Raw genomic sequence first — 15,785 nt, 5'->3', positions numbered from 1 at the left:
AACATTTAACAGCTTAAAATTTGTATTAATCTACACTCACGTTTGTGAAAATTGCAACACCAAGAAGGAATCGTCATAATTGAATGCAATTTAATACACAGTTGAGTGGTAGTGGTACAAATAAATGATTAAATGTTCAAAGCAAACAAACAATAACAAGAGATTAGAATCAGTATTTTGTGTGGCCACCACGCGCCGCAATAAGTGCTGCTACACGACGTGGCATGGAGTCAAACAAAGTTTGAATGTCTGACTGAGGAAGAGCATTCCATATCGTTTGTACGCGTACCCAAAGTTCGTCTGCAGACGCAACAGGACGAGGATCACGAGCAAGACGCCGACCAATGACATCCCACACATGTTCAATTGGCGACATATCCGGGGAACACGCAGGCCAAGGAAGAAGCTGTACCTGCTGCGCTGCAAAGAAGGATTTAACAATCCGAGCAGTATGAGGGCGGGCATTGTCCTGTTGAAATACAGCGCCTGGCAAGCTTTGAAGGAAGGGAACAGCTTCGGGCTGTAGAACTTCACGGATATACCGGTTGCTGTTCAGATTGCCCACAATTCGTAGCAATTGAGATCGTCTATGATATGCTATGGCACCCCAGACCATAACTCCGGGTGTTCGTCCACTGTGGCGTTCGATAATGCACTCCGGAAGGTGGCGTTCACCGGCATAGCGTCTGACACGAATGCGGCCATCATGGTACCACAAATTAAAGCGGTATTCGTCAGAAAACACGACATGCTGCCAATCAGCACGCCAGTCTCTATGCTGATTGGCCCATTGTAGCCGCAGGCGGCGATGGTCGTGCGTTAGGGGGTCCTGTATAAAGGAGTCCGTGCGCGCAGTCCACACTGCAGCAGATGTCTACGAATTGATGAAGCACACAATGAAACACCTTTAGTTATTGACCACAGTGCTGCCAATTGTCTAGAGGAAGCTGTACGGTCCGTCCGCGCCATGCGGACCAGGTGTCTATCATCGCGAGCTGACGTCACATTTCGGGGTCCACTCCCGGATTTCCGAGTTGTCCGACACTCGTCCGTCCACTGCTTCCAAACGCGCATCACTGTGCTGCTGTTACGCTGCACACGAGAGGCTACTGCATGATACGACAATCCAGCTTCACGAAGGCCGATGATTTTCCCTCGTTCAAACTCTGTAAGTTGTTCAAATCTCGCTCTCTTTCGTCGACGAGGCATAAGTACAGATTGAGTTAATGTTTACCACTAGCAGATAACCACCGATAACCATACACGCCTCGCTACAGCCGTCTATTTATTCGGATCCATCAGCCGTTCAGAGGGCGCTGCTCAGCATACGCATGCGCTACGGATTTGCAATTCTAATCATTTGCATATCATGCGCTACTTTGCATTTCCTGAAAATTTCAGCTCACTCGCATAAGTCCTTCGTGGTGTTGCAATTTTCACAAACGTTGAGTGTATTTCAAATGTAACTATCAAGTGTACATAATTTTAATTTGCATCTTCACCTGTTCTGATTGTCTATATGATCCTAAGCATCAGTTTAATTTCCTTGACATACCTTGATAAAACCCCCTGGGGTTGCATATCCTAGCTTAGTGTCATGCTATGGTAATAGCGATTCTAGAGGTATAATAACGTGAACCCGATTTTTAGAGTAGTCTAAGCTGTGCCAGATGGTAGTGATTTTGATGATCCATGTGGGTATAGTGATGGCCAAATAATATGAATCTAAAGCTGCATTCAGATGAGGGCATAAGTGGTTAAAGCCGAACTCCCTTGCCAAGGCAACCAGTCTGTGCTACGTCACAAAATGTGATTTAGGGCTCGTGGCATAGGGTTCAAAGTTTTCAACTTTATGCCGAGTTTGGGATACATGTCAACCAATCAGAGCGAAGCTAAAACGAAGCGGCTTTCTACAGAAGATTTTGCTGTTACAAAACAAGCAGAGCGAATGCGGGAAATCAATCGCACAAGAACAGCAGGGAAAAGTTGTAGACACATCCACGCATGTGCAAATTTAGCTTCTCTTATTGGGCCACGGCTTACACACCATTCTCGCAGGTGTGAACGGAACTCCCATATTTTATGCCCTTATGACTATGCCTCTATGCCCTTTACACCGCCGTCTGAACGCAGCCTGACCCTCTGTTCAGACTGTGGTATAAATATCATAACTGGTTTAAGCCAAGCTTCATTGCTAGATGACCAGGCCTTGCCATGTCACCAAAATTGGTTTGAACGTGCGAAACCAATTGAGTGGGAAAGCTGTAGACACATTCACGCATATGCAAATTTAGCTTTTCAAATTTCTGTGCGACTCTGCATCACAGATGTGAATGGAACTTCCACATTTTATGCCTTTTTACTTATACCACTATGACAGTTCTACCACCATTTGAATGTAGCCATAGTTGTCTCTTCTCCTTCATGGTTTCTGTGCATCTGAGTTGAGATATGTGCCCGATGTGCTGGTTCAGCTTTGGGGACTAAGAGTTCTTTTTAAAATCTGCAATCTGGAATTAAATCTTCTAGTGCATAGCAAGTGAATTTTTGTATCCTCTCTCCAAAGTGGTTTTGATTATCTCTCAGTCCTTCCCATCTAATATGGAGGACAGAGGATGTGTCTGTGCAGCATTATTTTCCCCCTTAAAATGTGTGTAACAGACTGCATAACATTTGATTTATGCATAATAACATTAGATTTACCTCAATAAATCCCAGCTTTAATAAGCTGTTTATCTCAATAAATAAATCCTGTGATCTGGCAAAATAGGTAAAATCTCTTTTCCTATTTTGCCTGTCTTTTTGCCTATTTTGCCTGCCTGATAAATCCTAGCTTTACATAAATATAAGCTGTCGTTACCTTTCTTTTCTTACCTTGATAAATCCCAGCTTACTTACATAAATATATTTCAGTAACTGTGCAGAACTAATTAAATCCTTATCACTGCAATAAAAAAAAATCAATTCTTTTGATCCCAATTTAAAATCTTTTAAGCCACATGGAATAAAAATTGTGAGGATATTTAAATGAGAGTTTTTCTTTCAGTGGCACATTGCTACTTAAACACAATGGTTTTTTCTTTTAATGATGAATGTAAAAGCACCTTTTCTATCAATCTTAAAATTTTAGTTCTTTGCTTCGTACAATTCTGTGCTTTGTTCTTCTTTCACAAAACTTTTAGACACTTCTGAAAAATTAAGAAAATAATAATATTCAGGCATAATCCTGACTAATTCTTTGATGTTTAGTATTACAAGATGCCAAAGAACTTCTAATGAAGATATCTTACAAGCTGTTGCAATGCTCTTTGATAATTTCATTGCCCAAATTACATTCCGCAATAATGTGATTGCAAGCCAAGCACATTGAAACTAACATACTTATTTCCAGCCCATGCTGTGACCAATTCTGGAGAAGAATTTGAATAACTAACTTTAATTGGTACTGAATTAGTAAGAACTAGTACATTCCCAGTTCTCTAATGAATCAAATAATGTTTCAAATTAAAGTGACCAAATAGTGTACTTGTGTCCTATCCAGTGTTCAGCCCTTGTTTTCGATCCCCAGCCATCTGGATTTTTTTTTTAATGTGTTGATGTTAACACATAATATTTTTTACCTGCTCAACGTACTCTTTGGTCGTTTTGATTACTCTTTTGAAAACATTGCATTGTAAACATGAACATTATTCTTCTAAAATGGGTGCATGCCACACACACTTTTTTCTCTTCATCCTTCTCTTTTTTTTTCACCTTTCTGAATCACATTAACTGAAATACTGATATTATTGCTGATGCTGGAAATAATAACTAAAGTAGGCATCTCGTGCATCTCATAATATCTTAAAACTAACATCAAAACACTTTGCAGAATGCAAAACATAAAATTAGATCTTTGATAATAACACTTATAAATTAACAGTATTAAATATATAAAAATAGCAACTTACTTTCTTTCCAAAATATGCTTTAAAAATTAGAATTTCTTTTTAAATTACTTGATAAATTGTTGCTATTTGCAGCTTTAAAACAAAGAATAATTAAACATTTTGATATATTCCAGTGTTTTTAAATATTGTGTTAGTATTTTTTGCATCAACTGTTACTATAAACTTTGTTAATAAACATGCCAGAAGGGGAAAAACATGGACCAAATATTTAGAACCTTTTTTACAGCCATGACCAGTAACAATTTTTACAGTTGATATCCTGAGGAAATTCAGATGTTTTCATCATTCAGATGCTTTTCATCAATTTGCATCTCAAAAATAAATAGCATAGCAAATACAGTCAAAAGTCTTTATTCCGGATTATCGATTTTTCCGGATTATAGATCATCAGTTTAAATCTGGTAAGATGGCATGCAGAAATTATAAAATTAAAAATATGAAACCCTAATTTATAAAATAATGAGCAATTATGATCTAAAGGGTATCAAAATTTACAAAAAAAGAAGCTTAATATTTATTTGTTTACTTTATTAAACATTTCTTTCAACGCGCGCATGCGTACTTTACGCATAGCCGAAATTAGAAAATTGCAACCAGAAAACTATTTGATTTGTATTCATGATATTTATAATGACGAGGAATTTGATTTAAATCATATCAAAGACGAAGTACATCGAGATTAAATACTACATTTAGTAAGGAATCATAAGCCGAATAAAATAAAAACATCTGCCCTGAAGATAACGATAGTGATGACAGATCAATTTCCAGTTCGTTGCGTGCCGCGATGCCCCCCCCATCCGCGCGCAGAGCAGCGTGAAATTGATAAACAGATTTCGGAACGGTTAGATAAACAAAGGATATACCTTTATTCATTTTTTGTTTGATGGACATCGAAACATACTTTCGTTTTCTAGATCCTTTGGGAGCTCCAGCATCGGAAATTCTATTTGACATAATCGAAAGTTCAAGCTTACTTTTATAAAATTGCTCTTACAGTCTGCAAAAAATAATAAGCTGGATCCAATTCGAAGATTAAGGAACAACGCAATCATCAACATTAACTGAAATAGATAATTAGATAATTTTAGCTTATACCGTCCGTTATATATTAAACGTGCACGCGAAAACGTATTCTGCGCTTGTGCAGACGCATATGCGCAGTCGTAATTGTCTTGCGTGCACGCGTAAAACGCCTATGAGCATGCGTCAACACGGCGCATGCGCAGAGAGATGTTAGCTTTGAGGTCCGGATTATGGGTGTCCGAATTAATGACTTTTGATTGTATAAAAAGAAGTATGGCAGCACTTAATACTCTGAACATGAGCATTGATCAGTTGACTGCATCCATGGTACACATACTTTTTCCTGTTCACTTTTTCTAATATAAAATTCTTTTATGGCCTCTTTTAAATATAGGACTATTTCTTATTTTTTTTAATGTCAGGTTTCCTTTGTCTTTCCTTTTTCTCGTATTTCCATTAATGTGTGCTAATTCATTTAATCTGACTCAAATCTAGTATTAAAATTAGAATACAGATTTTTAATACTTAGAAGCATTTGTTATTGTTTCCATCCCACAGAGAACTGCAAAAATTTCCTTGTCAAATAGGAAGTACAGCCAAATAACGTGTCATATCTATTATTAGATTTAATACAGTTGTTGCCATCCTATGTGCTATATTTCTAAATAAAAAAGTGTTGCCATCCCATCGGTGGTGAGCTTATTCACAATAGAAAAATGTGTTCACATCTCAGTTTTTTTTTTCGGGGGGGGGGGGGGGAGATTCGGTTAGAAACTATGAAATTGTTGGAGTCTTTTTCTCAAGGTCAGGGGTAATTTTATCAGTTAGCACTTTGATTTTTCTCTAGAGCAGTTCTCTTTCTCTCTCTCTTTCTTTCTCCCCCCCCACTTTCTTTGAAAGAAGTTTTGTTAGCTCTACATTTCGATAGTTTTTAGCTATAGATGTTTATTTAATTTCATTTTTTAGTTTATATTTTCTTAATTGTAGATATAATGTTAGTTTATTTTTTTCTGATTTTCAATTATTTTGCAAATTGATCGGAGAGGGCTGACCATTTCTAAAAGTGCTAAATGAATTGCCTTCAGATAATGAATCTGATCTGGATCCCAGTACATGTGCAAAATATTTTTTTGGATCACGGGGTATGCATATGCAGGCTAAAAAGTTCCGCCTCTTTCTCTTCTCATAAACAGCATCTGAGGGTTTACGAAGCATTGGAGACTTTAGAAGAAGCATAAAAAATGCCTCTGAGGTGTCGACGAGCTCAATCGGCTCAGTACCATCAGTTAACGACCGGGGAACGTGACTGTATTATCGAACTCTATGAACTTGGTTTGTCACTGAGCACAATAGCATTTGTGTTGGGCACAACAGGAATACCATCCAACGTTGTGTCACACAATGGATTCCAGGAAGGTGTACATGCTCGTCGAAGGGGAAGTGGCACAGACCGGCGTATTCAGCGGTCATCTATTGGAGACCCTTTCTCCACGTCACGTGACATCCAAAACCAGTTGCCTTCAGAAGCAGGTGGATCTGTGTCCACCCAAATTATACACAGTAAATTGCATATGGTGCATTTACATTTGCTGGTATCAGCCACAGGTGTGCCATTGAGTGCTAAACAAAAGATAGACGCCTGGTGTGGTGTCAGCGTCATAGTGAGTGGATCATCGAATGGCGGCATGTTTTGTTCAAGGATGAATCTCGTTTCACTCTGTGGAGGAATGACAGCCGTCGACGGATATGGTGGCAACCTGGAGAACATTACGAAACAGCCCATTTCGCCAAGCATCACACCAGTCCTGCACCAGGCATTATGGTTTGGGGTGGCATAATATTTGATTACAAAATGCCCCTGGTACACATTATCGGCACCCACTATGGTATTCCAGGAAGACGATGCCACTCGGCATACTCTTAACTGCCTTATCGGATTTGATATCGACCAGCAGCTTCTTCAGATCTGAATTCCATCAAAAACTGTGGGATGTCATTGGACATGACATTAACCGAGGAGCACGGCCGCGAGTCATGGATGATCTGCGTGCATCAGTGGATGCAATGCTGCCTCAGGCAACCATCAATGAACTCATTGATGGCATGCCTCGCCAAGTTACGACCTGTATCGCTTCCAAGGTGAGCACATTAGATACTGAATAAATTGGTTTATAATAATTTTCTGTTTTTTTTTTTTAATCATTTGCATATCCATCTCGCAACTCTTGATCCTGCAATTTGCATGATGCTACGAGCATTCTTTCTTGGTGTCGCAATTTCCCTTTTGAGGAGTGTAGTAGTTCAAAAATGAAACTAATGACAAGTCATTTTGGCTTGCAAGCTGGGTTTGCAACCTCTGGATAACTCCAACTACTATAGATTCTATGTAGTTTCTATGGAAATTCCTTAAAAATTGCAAGCTGCAGAAAATTTATTAGGGGAAAGAAAAACTGGATTTTATTGAAAGAGGGCCAAGGGAGATGGTATACAAAATAAAACCTACGTATTCTTCTATGCATGTTATGGGACATATTAAGTTGATGGTCTTGTTGATTTTGAAGAGTAACCAATCATAGTTCAGCAAATTCCGACCTTTATCTTTCCAATCGAGCACTCTGCAGGTGTTGTTTGGTATATTATTATTAGAAACAAAGCACATGTTTTTTGTGAGTTGTGATTAAACTGGAAATTTAATTTCATGAATTATGCTGTCTCAGAATAAGAGATTTCTAATTATCAAGTCAGAAATTTAAAGACTCATATTTTACAGAATTTCTCTGCATTAAAACATCTAAAGTTTTTCACTAGCAACAAAGTTGCTTTTTCAGTCATGCATAACGTAAAAGGTGACTCTGTAAATGACATGTATTTTCTCAAAGGCATAAAAAAATTAGTGCTATAAAATCTGAAGGAATATAAACATTTTTTCATAAAAGAGAATAAAGTGCATGTTATAAAAGCTGGATTCTATTTAATTTGATTTTTGATTAATACAGCCTTCCAATTTTAGTTTTGGACCATTCGAAGCCACTTTAAAATGCAGTATTTCTAGATTCTGGCATCCCTAAAGAAATAAAAATTATTTCAACTAAGTCTGGGTACAACAGTTTTTGAAGTCATTCTCATTGTAAAAAGTAAACTTGTAGACAGATGATGAACTGTGTTATAGAAAAAGATTATCTAATTTTGAATTTGTGAAGCAGCTACTTATAAATCTTTACATTCATAATTCATAAGTGAATTATAAGCAGTTTTGTTGATGGTTATATGTATATATCTTGTCTCTATCCAGAACTTTATGTTATTTTCATATTGAAGACAGAACTTCAAAGATATATGATTTAGGAATTCTAATACCCTCTGTTATTATGCAATTTAAAATATTTTCTTCAATAATATATTAGTGATTTTTCTGCTTGAGTAATAAAATGAAAATTTCTAATTAAATATGCATATAATTTACAGGAAATTTTTTGAATTGCTCACTTTGTTGCATTGTAAATTTTTTTTTAGGTTGCAACATTTTAATTTAAATGTAATTAAATTAGTTACATTTAATGTTTAATTGAGAAAACATGTCTTACATGCACATTTTCAAAGTTGTAAAAATGTCATTTGCATGTTGACCGTTGATAAGTTTTGCTTTTTGTTGGTGTCTATGCCTCTGCCATACAGCAGTCAAGGATGAAACTTCTTTTTCTCTATCTGTAAGAATGCATTAAAGAGGAGAGAAAATATTTATGTGTACATATATATTTTTTTTTCAGTGGTCTTGCTGCTGGAGAAGACAATGGAAAAAGAGGCTATATGCTTACATTTGTTATAGCTTATATTCGAGTATGTATCAGTATCCATTCTTTTCTTAACAAATTTCATTTTTATGAACTGCTGGCGAAAATATTTTTTACGAAGCAGATATTCTTTATCATTCAGCCAGCATAATATATGCTAGTAATCACACCAAGTCCATGCTCTTTTCCTTTAGGAAGTCCTCCAAGAAGGCATCCTTTACCTTAAGCAAAGAGTTTTTTGTATACTTTGCCATAATCAATTAAGCATTTTTTATAATAGGAATAGATGGTAATATTAATACTTTGAAGAACCTCCCAGCCTTGAATCATTTCAAGGAAAAACCAGAAGTCAGACATATTTGACAAATTAAAGTCATCCAGAAAATGAAGATTGGATTGTAATAGTTTATTAGTGTGTGCACTGCTGGAACATTTTTTCATCGCTGGAGCATGTCATGTGGCATTTGCACTGCTGGAGACATATTTGACACAAAGTAAAGTCATATCCAGAAAATGAAGATTAGATTATAATAGCTCATCAGTGTTTTCAGTTCTGGAGCATGTCTCCAGATTCAGAAACTGGAGTTGGAACTTTACCTGAAAGGTTTGGGGGTTATTCTCTCCTAAAATACTGTATCTATTGAAGTATGTGGAAGCATTCCGTATAGAAAACTGTTAATTTTGAGTGTGTTATGATACCATTTGCAAAGTACATGAATACATTCAGAGCCAGAAGATAATTAACATACCTCCTTGCATATTTTAATCCTTTTTTAAATGATTTTATTGTTTGAAAATCAAGAAGGGAAAATTATGCTAATAATTTTATTTCTGACAGATGTGGTTATGGTAAGAACATAACAAATGAAAGGTAGTCATGGATAAACTATTGGTAAATATCAAAATATTATTTCATTAGAAGAAACCCACATTCCATTTATAATACATAATAATATTAACATTATTTTACATAATAAATTACCCTCACATCTACTTCCATCTAACTTGAATTTCGACCGTTCTTAATGTTTTCTGTGCCTCTCCTTAGGCCTGAAATCATGCATAAATAATTAGAGAATGCAAATGTACAGCTGAGTCGACAGCTGAATAGTAGATTGAATATCAGTTTGTTTCTGCTTTGGCATAATGGGTTGGTTCTTTTATTATACTGTCATAAATTGGAACAGTTAAAAGGGAAAAGTTTGCCGTGCTCTTCACAAGTAGTTTGCAATTGTTTGTCTTTGTTAATAAGACAAAAACAATCACTATATGGACAAATCCATTTTAAAAATTAGGTGAGCTTCTTCTCTGAATGTAATGAAGGAAAAAGTCACATGAATGTTTTTAAAATTTTTAGAATCTAGCCAGAAAGCCAGCAGAAAAAATACACATGCTCCTAAATATAGAATATGGTGATCTTATCCTTCATTGTGAGGTACATGGGCTTTCTAGAGGACAGTTTCAGAGTAGATTTTGAAAAAGATAGACAATCTTCGTAACTTTCTGGAAGAGAAAGATACACTTCCTAAAGAAAAGCCCTCTTATATAATAAGAAATGTCTTTTTAATTTACATTATCAGCCACCTCAGTTATCTTAATTTTATACAGCAGGGCTAGAGCAAATTTAGTAAATGCAATCAGTTCATCCAATGTTAAATTGAAACTTTTCATCTCTCAGTTAGAAAATAAGGATTTAGGTCAATTGTCAGATTTAAGACTGTAGTAAATCTATTGAAAGTAATGGCAATGTAACAGAATATATGGTACAAACTCAAATTATTTATAAGAGTCTATTAGCAGTCATTTTTGTAATTTTGCCAAGAAATAAGGCTGCATACTTGTATTTGTGTATATATATATATATATATATATAAAAGTATTTTTTTTCACTTATTGAGCCCATCTTGGTGCTACCCTGTTAAATATAAAAGTGAACCTAGTGATCTCAAAATTCTTTATTGAAAATGAGATTTGTTGAATTTCCGTGATTCCAAGATGCTTCTGTATGATTAATGTCTGGTCACCATTGATCCTGTGAACATTTTTTCAGGGTAGAAAATTTTCTATGTGCCATTCTGAAATAATGAGCAGATACAAACTAGCATTTTCGTTCATGAAAATAATTAAGAACAAAAGGTGATTGTGACTGACTGGTTCAAATCTGAAAACTGTTTGATTCTTTCTGTAATTGGTTTAACTTGCACATTAAAAGCAAAGAAATTTCAAAAGGTCTTGTTATAACATAATTAATATTTATCTGGTCTTTATATGAAACCCTATTATTTAAAAATAGCTTAAATATGTATGTAGTGTCATATATCATAGACCATTAAAAGGTTAACTACCTTTAGATTTGAGGATACTCTTTTAAATATTAAAACTTCTAACATCTATGTTATTTGTGTATTTAGTTTTGATTGCACATTGCATCATGAAAAAAAATTCCAATGGGATTTAATACTCTTTTTATTTCTTTTTTTTTCTTTTTTTTTTTTTTTTTTAAATACTCTACATAAAATCTTTTGTCAGAAATCCACCAGGAGACAACTAGTTTCATCTAAAGTTTGATACTTAATAATGATAATGATAAATCAAGATCATTATCATTATCATTATCAAATACTTAATAATGATAATGATAAATAATGTGGGTATTTTTATAGTTTTTTTTAAGTATGATATTAATCTTCACAGAATCTTCCCATCTGTGATGATAGCACTGATTTAATAACTGTCTAATCATTAATGTCAGTGACTTCGTTTGTATGATTAATGTTTATTTCCAGGATTTACACATATGTAAAAATAGTAGTAGATTACTCTTCCACAGCTAATTTATATATATAATTTTAAATTAAAATAAAAATTAAAAGTGAGTTCAAAAAACATATCAGATACAGCAGAAGGAAACAAAAACTCTTTCAAAATGCTGTAAAAAATGACGGTGTAAAATTGATATAAATGAAAACATTTTTTTGAATTAAATAATTTTGCAGTAAAATTCAAACCGAGAGCAGTTTATCAAGAGCTGTCTGCACTGTTTTGATCAAGTTTTGTTTTTGTTCTGCTTTACTGTATCTGATTATGTGTATTGAAATTGCTCTCAGTTTTAATTTCAATTTTACTGCAAAATTACTTAATTTTTAAATTTTTTTCATTAATTTCATACAGTGATTTTTTACACAGTTTTGTATTTTCATTTTTGTTCTTCACTGTATCTGAATATGATTCAAAAATCATATTCAGAAACTGTGACTTGTACAGAAACATTTATTTTTATTTTGAATTATACTGCTAAATTTCAACAACTTTCAGTGCATTATTTAGCTGTTAATTTATTATAACTTATTGTTTATTACTGTTTTAATTTTATTTTTGTATGCAAACATATAATTAACATCAGATTTTACATATTTTGCTGTCTCTTGTTCAAAATTATTTGTGGGTACTTCTTTTCTTTTGACCTTTAAGTTTTAAATTAGCTATCATAATTATTTTTATCTATAGTTTATGAAACTTTCGTCTCTTAGACTGTTTGACCATCTAACTGTGTAGAATTCCATATGATGTTAGTATATTGAATTGATTTCGAAGTGATAACTAATTATTAAAACCTTGGCATTAATTTGTAGAGTGGTACTTATAACAACATATTTAAGTAAATTGACATGATATAATTGTGTGTTTGCCCCAATCCTTGGAAGTCTCATTTTAAACTGAATTTAGAATATCTACTCAATACTTTAGATTTTATAATATTAATACTGAATTCTAAATGTTCTTTTCATAAAAATATACTTTTCATAAATTTTGTATTATATTTTGTTAACACTTAAACTTGCCTTTTCATTATTATACTTTATTAAATCTACTGATTTAAGTTGTCAGATTTGACTTAGTTGTAATTTCAAAGTAATTTCAGAAATGAATTTTACTTACAGGATCTTGGTTTGGAGTATGGTGTAGTATCAGAATCCTTTGAGACATCGGTACCATGGGATCGGTAAATATTTAGATATTATTACTAAATTGCATCAGCATCAGTATTTACTCTGTACTATAAATGTGAAATTATTATATTATGTTGTTATATTTTTATTAATCTACCTTGCTAAAACACATACACGGGAATTAATGGAATAATTTGATGCTAATAAACAGCAACCTGTAGTCTTCCCTAATCATTAGTTCTTGACTATAAAACCCAACTGGCATCGTTAGCTAATATCTGCATTAATAAATTAACAGGATGTATTAGGAATATGTAACTTGGTATGAAAAACTTAAAATATAATTTGCTGCTTAGCAACGCTAAGATAAAATAACTAAACTTTACAGAGCATACATATACAATGAAATTAAGCTAAGTGAACTACATATTCAGCATTCAGATAGCTACTTGGAAAAAAATAACATTAAATAAATAATTCTGAACCCTACAGAAATAAACTTTAAATAATCAAGGCATTTACACATGTATGCAAGATAATTTAAGCAAAAATTTACGATTTATAATATTAGATAATTTAAATGATGTTGAGTCAAGGTCCACATGCGGGATATTAACATCAAGATACATAATATTTGTTGTCATTTGCTGTTATACTTTTTATAATTTTGATAAGTTCTCTTCTGATTTAGTCATTAGAAAGTAATATTTTAAGATCTTTGTTCTTCTAAGTTCAGGTAATAAATTAACCAGTTATTTTCCAGACAGGAACAAGTGACAACATGTTCTGCATCAGCTTTAGTCATTCTACAACAGCATATGCAATTTCAATCATGAAATACATCATGTTACTTTGCTGAAAATTTTATATGTAATCCAGCACTGGTGTAAGGTTATCCACTGCTCGCCTGCAAAATAGTTGAAGTCATGCTTCCCCCCCCCTCTTTTAAAATTTTTTTATAGGAAAATTAAGTTTTGAAGAAAGCATTTGTTGGTTTTTTTAATAGTTTATCAAGAATAATTTATTTTTCTGCATTTCATGTTTACAAATTTTTTTAAATTTCTTTTACATCTATCTCTTGACAGATTTCATTTTCGATGGCAATCAATGCTTAGATTTATGAGTCTTTCCTGTGATATATTTGACCCTAATTATGTCTTGATCAATTTTAATTTGGAGAATGATGTTTTGTTACTAGCAACACTAACAGAAATGCTAAGTAGTATTCTCAATATGATCTTCAAGTTTAGGAAGTATAAATTGTTTGATGCAATTAAGTTCCGAGTTTCAAATGGGTCATTCATACTTGCTGTAAAAATGTCTTTCGAAGCTACTGCTTTGTCATACAGGCGTTCTGCGTTAATATCTTTATTGTCATCCCACTGTAACAATTTTTCTAATTTACTGTATTTTATTTTCAAATTTGCATTATTGATTTCTGATAAATTACCCAGAAAACTAAAACTATCACAGTGATTTTTCATTGCATCAAATCTTTCATTTAATGATGTCCAAGAATATCCGAAATTCCAAAAAAGAAATTTTCTGTAAACTTCTCTTCTGGAGATTGAGGGAATTTATCAGCATGTTCGTAATCAAAATCACATTTCTTTTTCCTTCGTCGGACTTCTTCAACAGTTTTAAACTGCGTCTCTCCATCCACTTCTTCACTAAGTTCTTTGGCTTTCTCAAGAATACTTTTGAAATTGATGTCAGTTCTATATTCTTCAATAAATATTTTTAAGTTACTTATTGCCTTTAAGGCTAGTATAAAACGCAAACCCTTTTCTTGCAGTCCTTTGCTGAGGGATTAATTCTGTTAAGCAAATAATGCCAAAGTATCAAGGAACAAATAAATTTATAATCTTTGATTTTAGCACACAGACTTTGTGTTTCATGTTGCACTTCTTCTGAAAAGCATTTCCCTTCGGATATTTCAAAAAGAGCATCATAGATTACTCCTAGTTGATATCTTAAAAGTCGAATGGCTTCAATTTTGCTTACCCATTGAGTTTTTGAGAGGGGATTTAAGGTTAAACAGGAAATGCTTTTCAAAAGAACTGACCATCGCTCAGGAGAAGAAAATACATTGTATAATTCTTGAATTCAATAAAAAAAAAAATGCTTACCTATTGAGTTTCTGAGAGGGGATTTAAGGTTAAACAGGAAATGCTTTTCAAAAGAACTGACCATCGCTCAGGAGAAGAAAATACATTGTATAATTCTTGAATTCAATAAAAAAAAAAAAAAAAAAACTAACTGTATCTGCATTCGCCTTTGCTGCATCATTATTCATTATATTTAAACTATGAGCACGACAAGGTACATGAAATGTGCGAGGATTTATTTTTAAGATGTTATGTTGAAGATAATTTTTCTTTCCTTTCATATTTGCGCAGTTGTCATATCCCTGGCCTCTCATATCATCAAGGGGAATGTTCAACATTTCGGTTTCTGTCTCCCATTACTATTACTGGTTAGGCCCTTACCTGTAGAATCATCAACAATAAAAAATGCTCCTTGATTTCTGATACTCCATCATTGCAGAGGACAAAACGTATGACGACATTCATATGTTTAGTTTTGCTAATATCAGGAGTACAATCTAAAATTATATAACAATACTTGGCTTTTCGATGAGATAGTAAGATTTTCTCTCTTATACTACTGCCAGTAATTTGCAGCATTTCATTTTGACTCTCTTTGTTTAGATAATGACTTTCCTGCTGCTACCTTTAGATCGTAATACTCTTTCTATGTGAAATTCCATAACAGTGTCGAACTTTGCAAACAATTCCATTATTTTAAGACGTTTCTGTTTTATTTGTGGTACAGCTGATGAACCTTGAAAGGCTAAATTCTGGCTGCCAAGAAATTTTGTGATCTCAATCAGTCTTCCTAAATACACTTGACCAATGTTTTTGTTTCATTTTTATACATCGCCCACCAGCGGCCGAGCGGTAAAAGTCGCTGAATACTGGTAGTTCGGTCCGAGGTTCGAATCCCGCGAACGGGCTGGCTGCATGGGCGTGTTCGTGGTTTTCCCCACGTGTAATGTGTATACGAGC

The 15,785-nt window shown here is 33.9% G+C and overlaps 1 protein-coding gene across 2 annotated transcripts in view; it reads left to right on the top strand.

Moving 5' to 3' along the window:
- LOC118189051 (alkyldihydroxyacetonephosphate synthase, peroxisomal-like) overlaps positions 1-15,785 on the top strand; it is a 170,199-nt gene that overhangs the window by 111,687 nt on the left and 42,727 nt on the right. For both annotated transcript variants that reach the window (XR_015043415.1, XM_035359586.2), the window contains exons 15-16: positions 8,744-8,813; positions 12,709-12,770. Coding sequence is in view for 1 of the 2 variants with exons in the window: in XM_035359586.2 (XP_035215477.2) it covers positions 8,744-8,813; positions 12,709-12,770 (132 nt within the window). In the remaining variant the exon portion in view is untranslated. The remainder of the gene's footprint in view (positions 1-8,743; positions 8,814-12,708; positions 12,771-15,785) is intronic.

The sequence above is a fragment of the Stegodyphus dumicola genome, chromosome 10 (genome assembly GCF_044657685.1).
Source record: "Stegodyphus dumicola isolate Sdum_Otavi_A_Nest chromosome 10, ASM4465768v1".
NCBI lineage: Eukaryota > Metazoa > Arthropoda > Arachnida > Araneae > Eresidae > Stegodyphus > Stegodyphus dumicola.
This window is presented reverse-complemented; position numbering and strand designations above follow the sequence as displayed.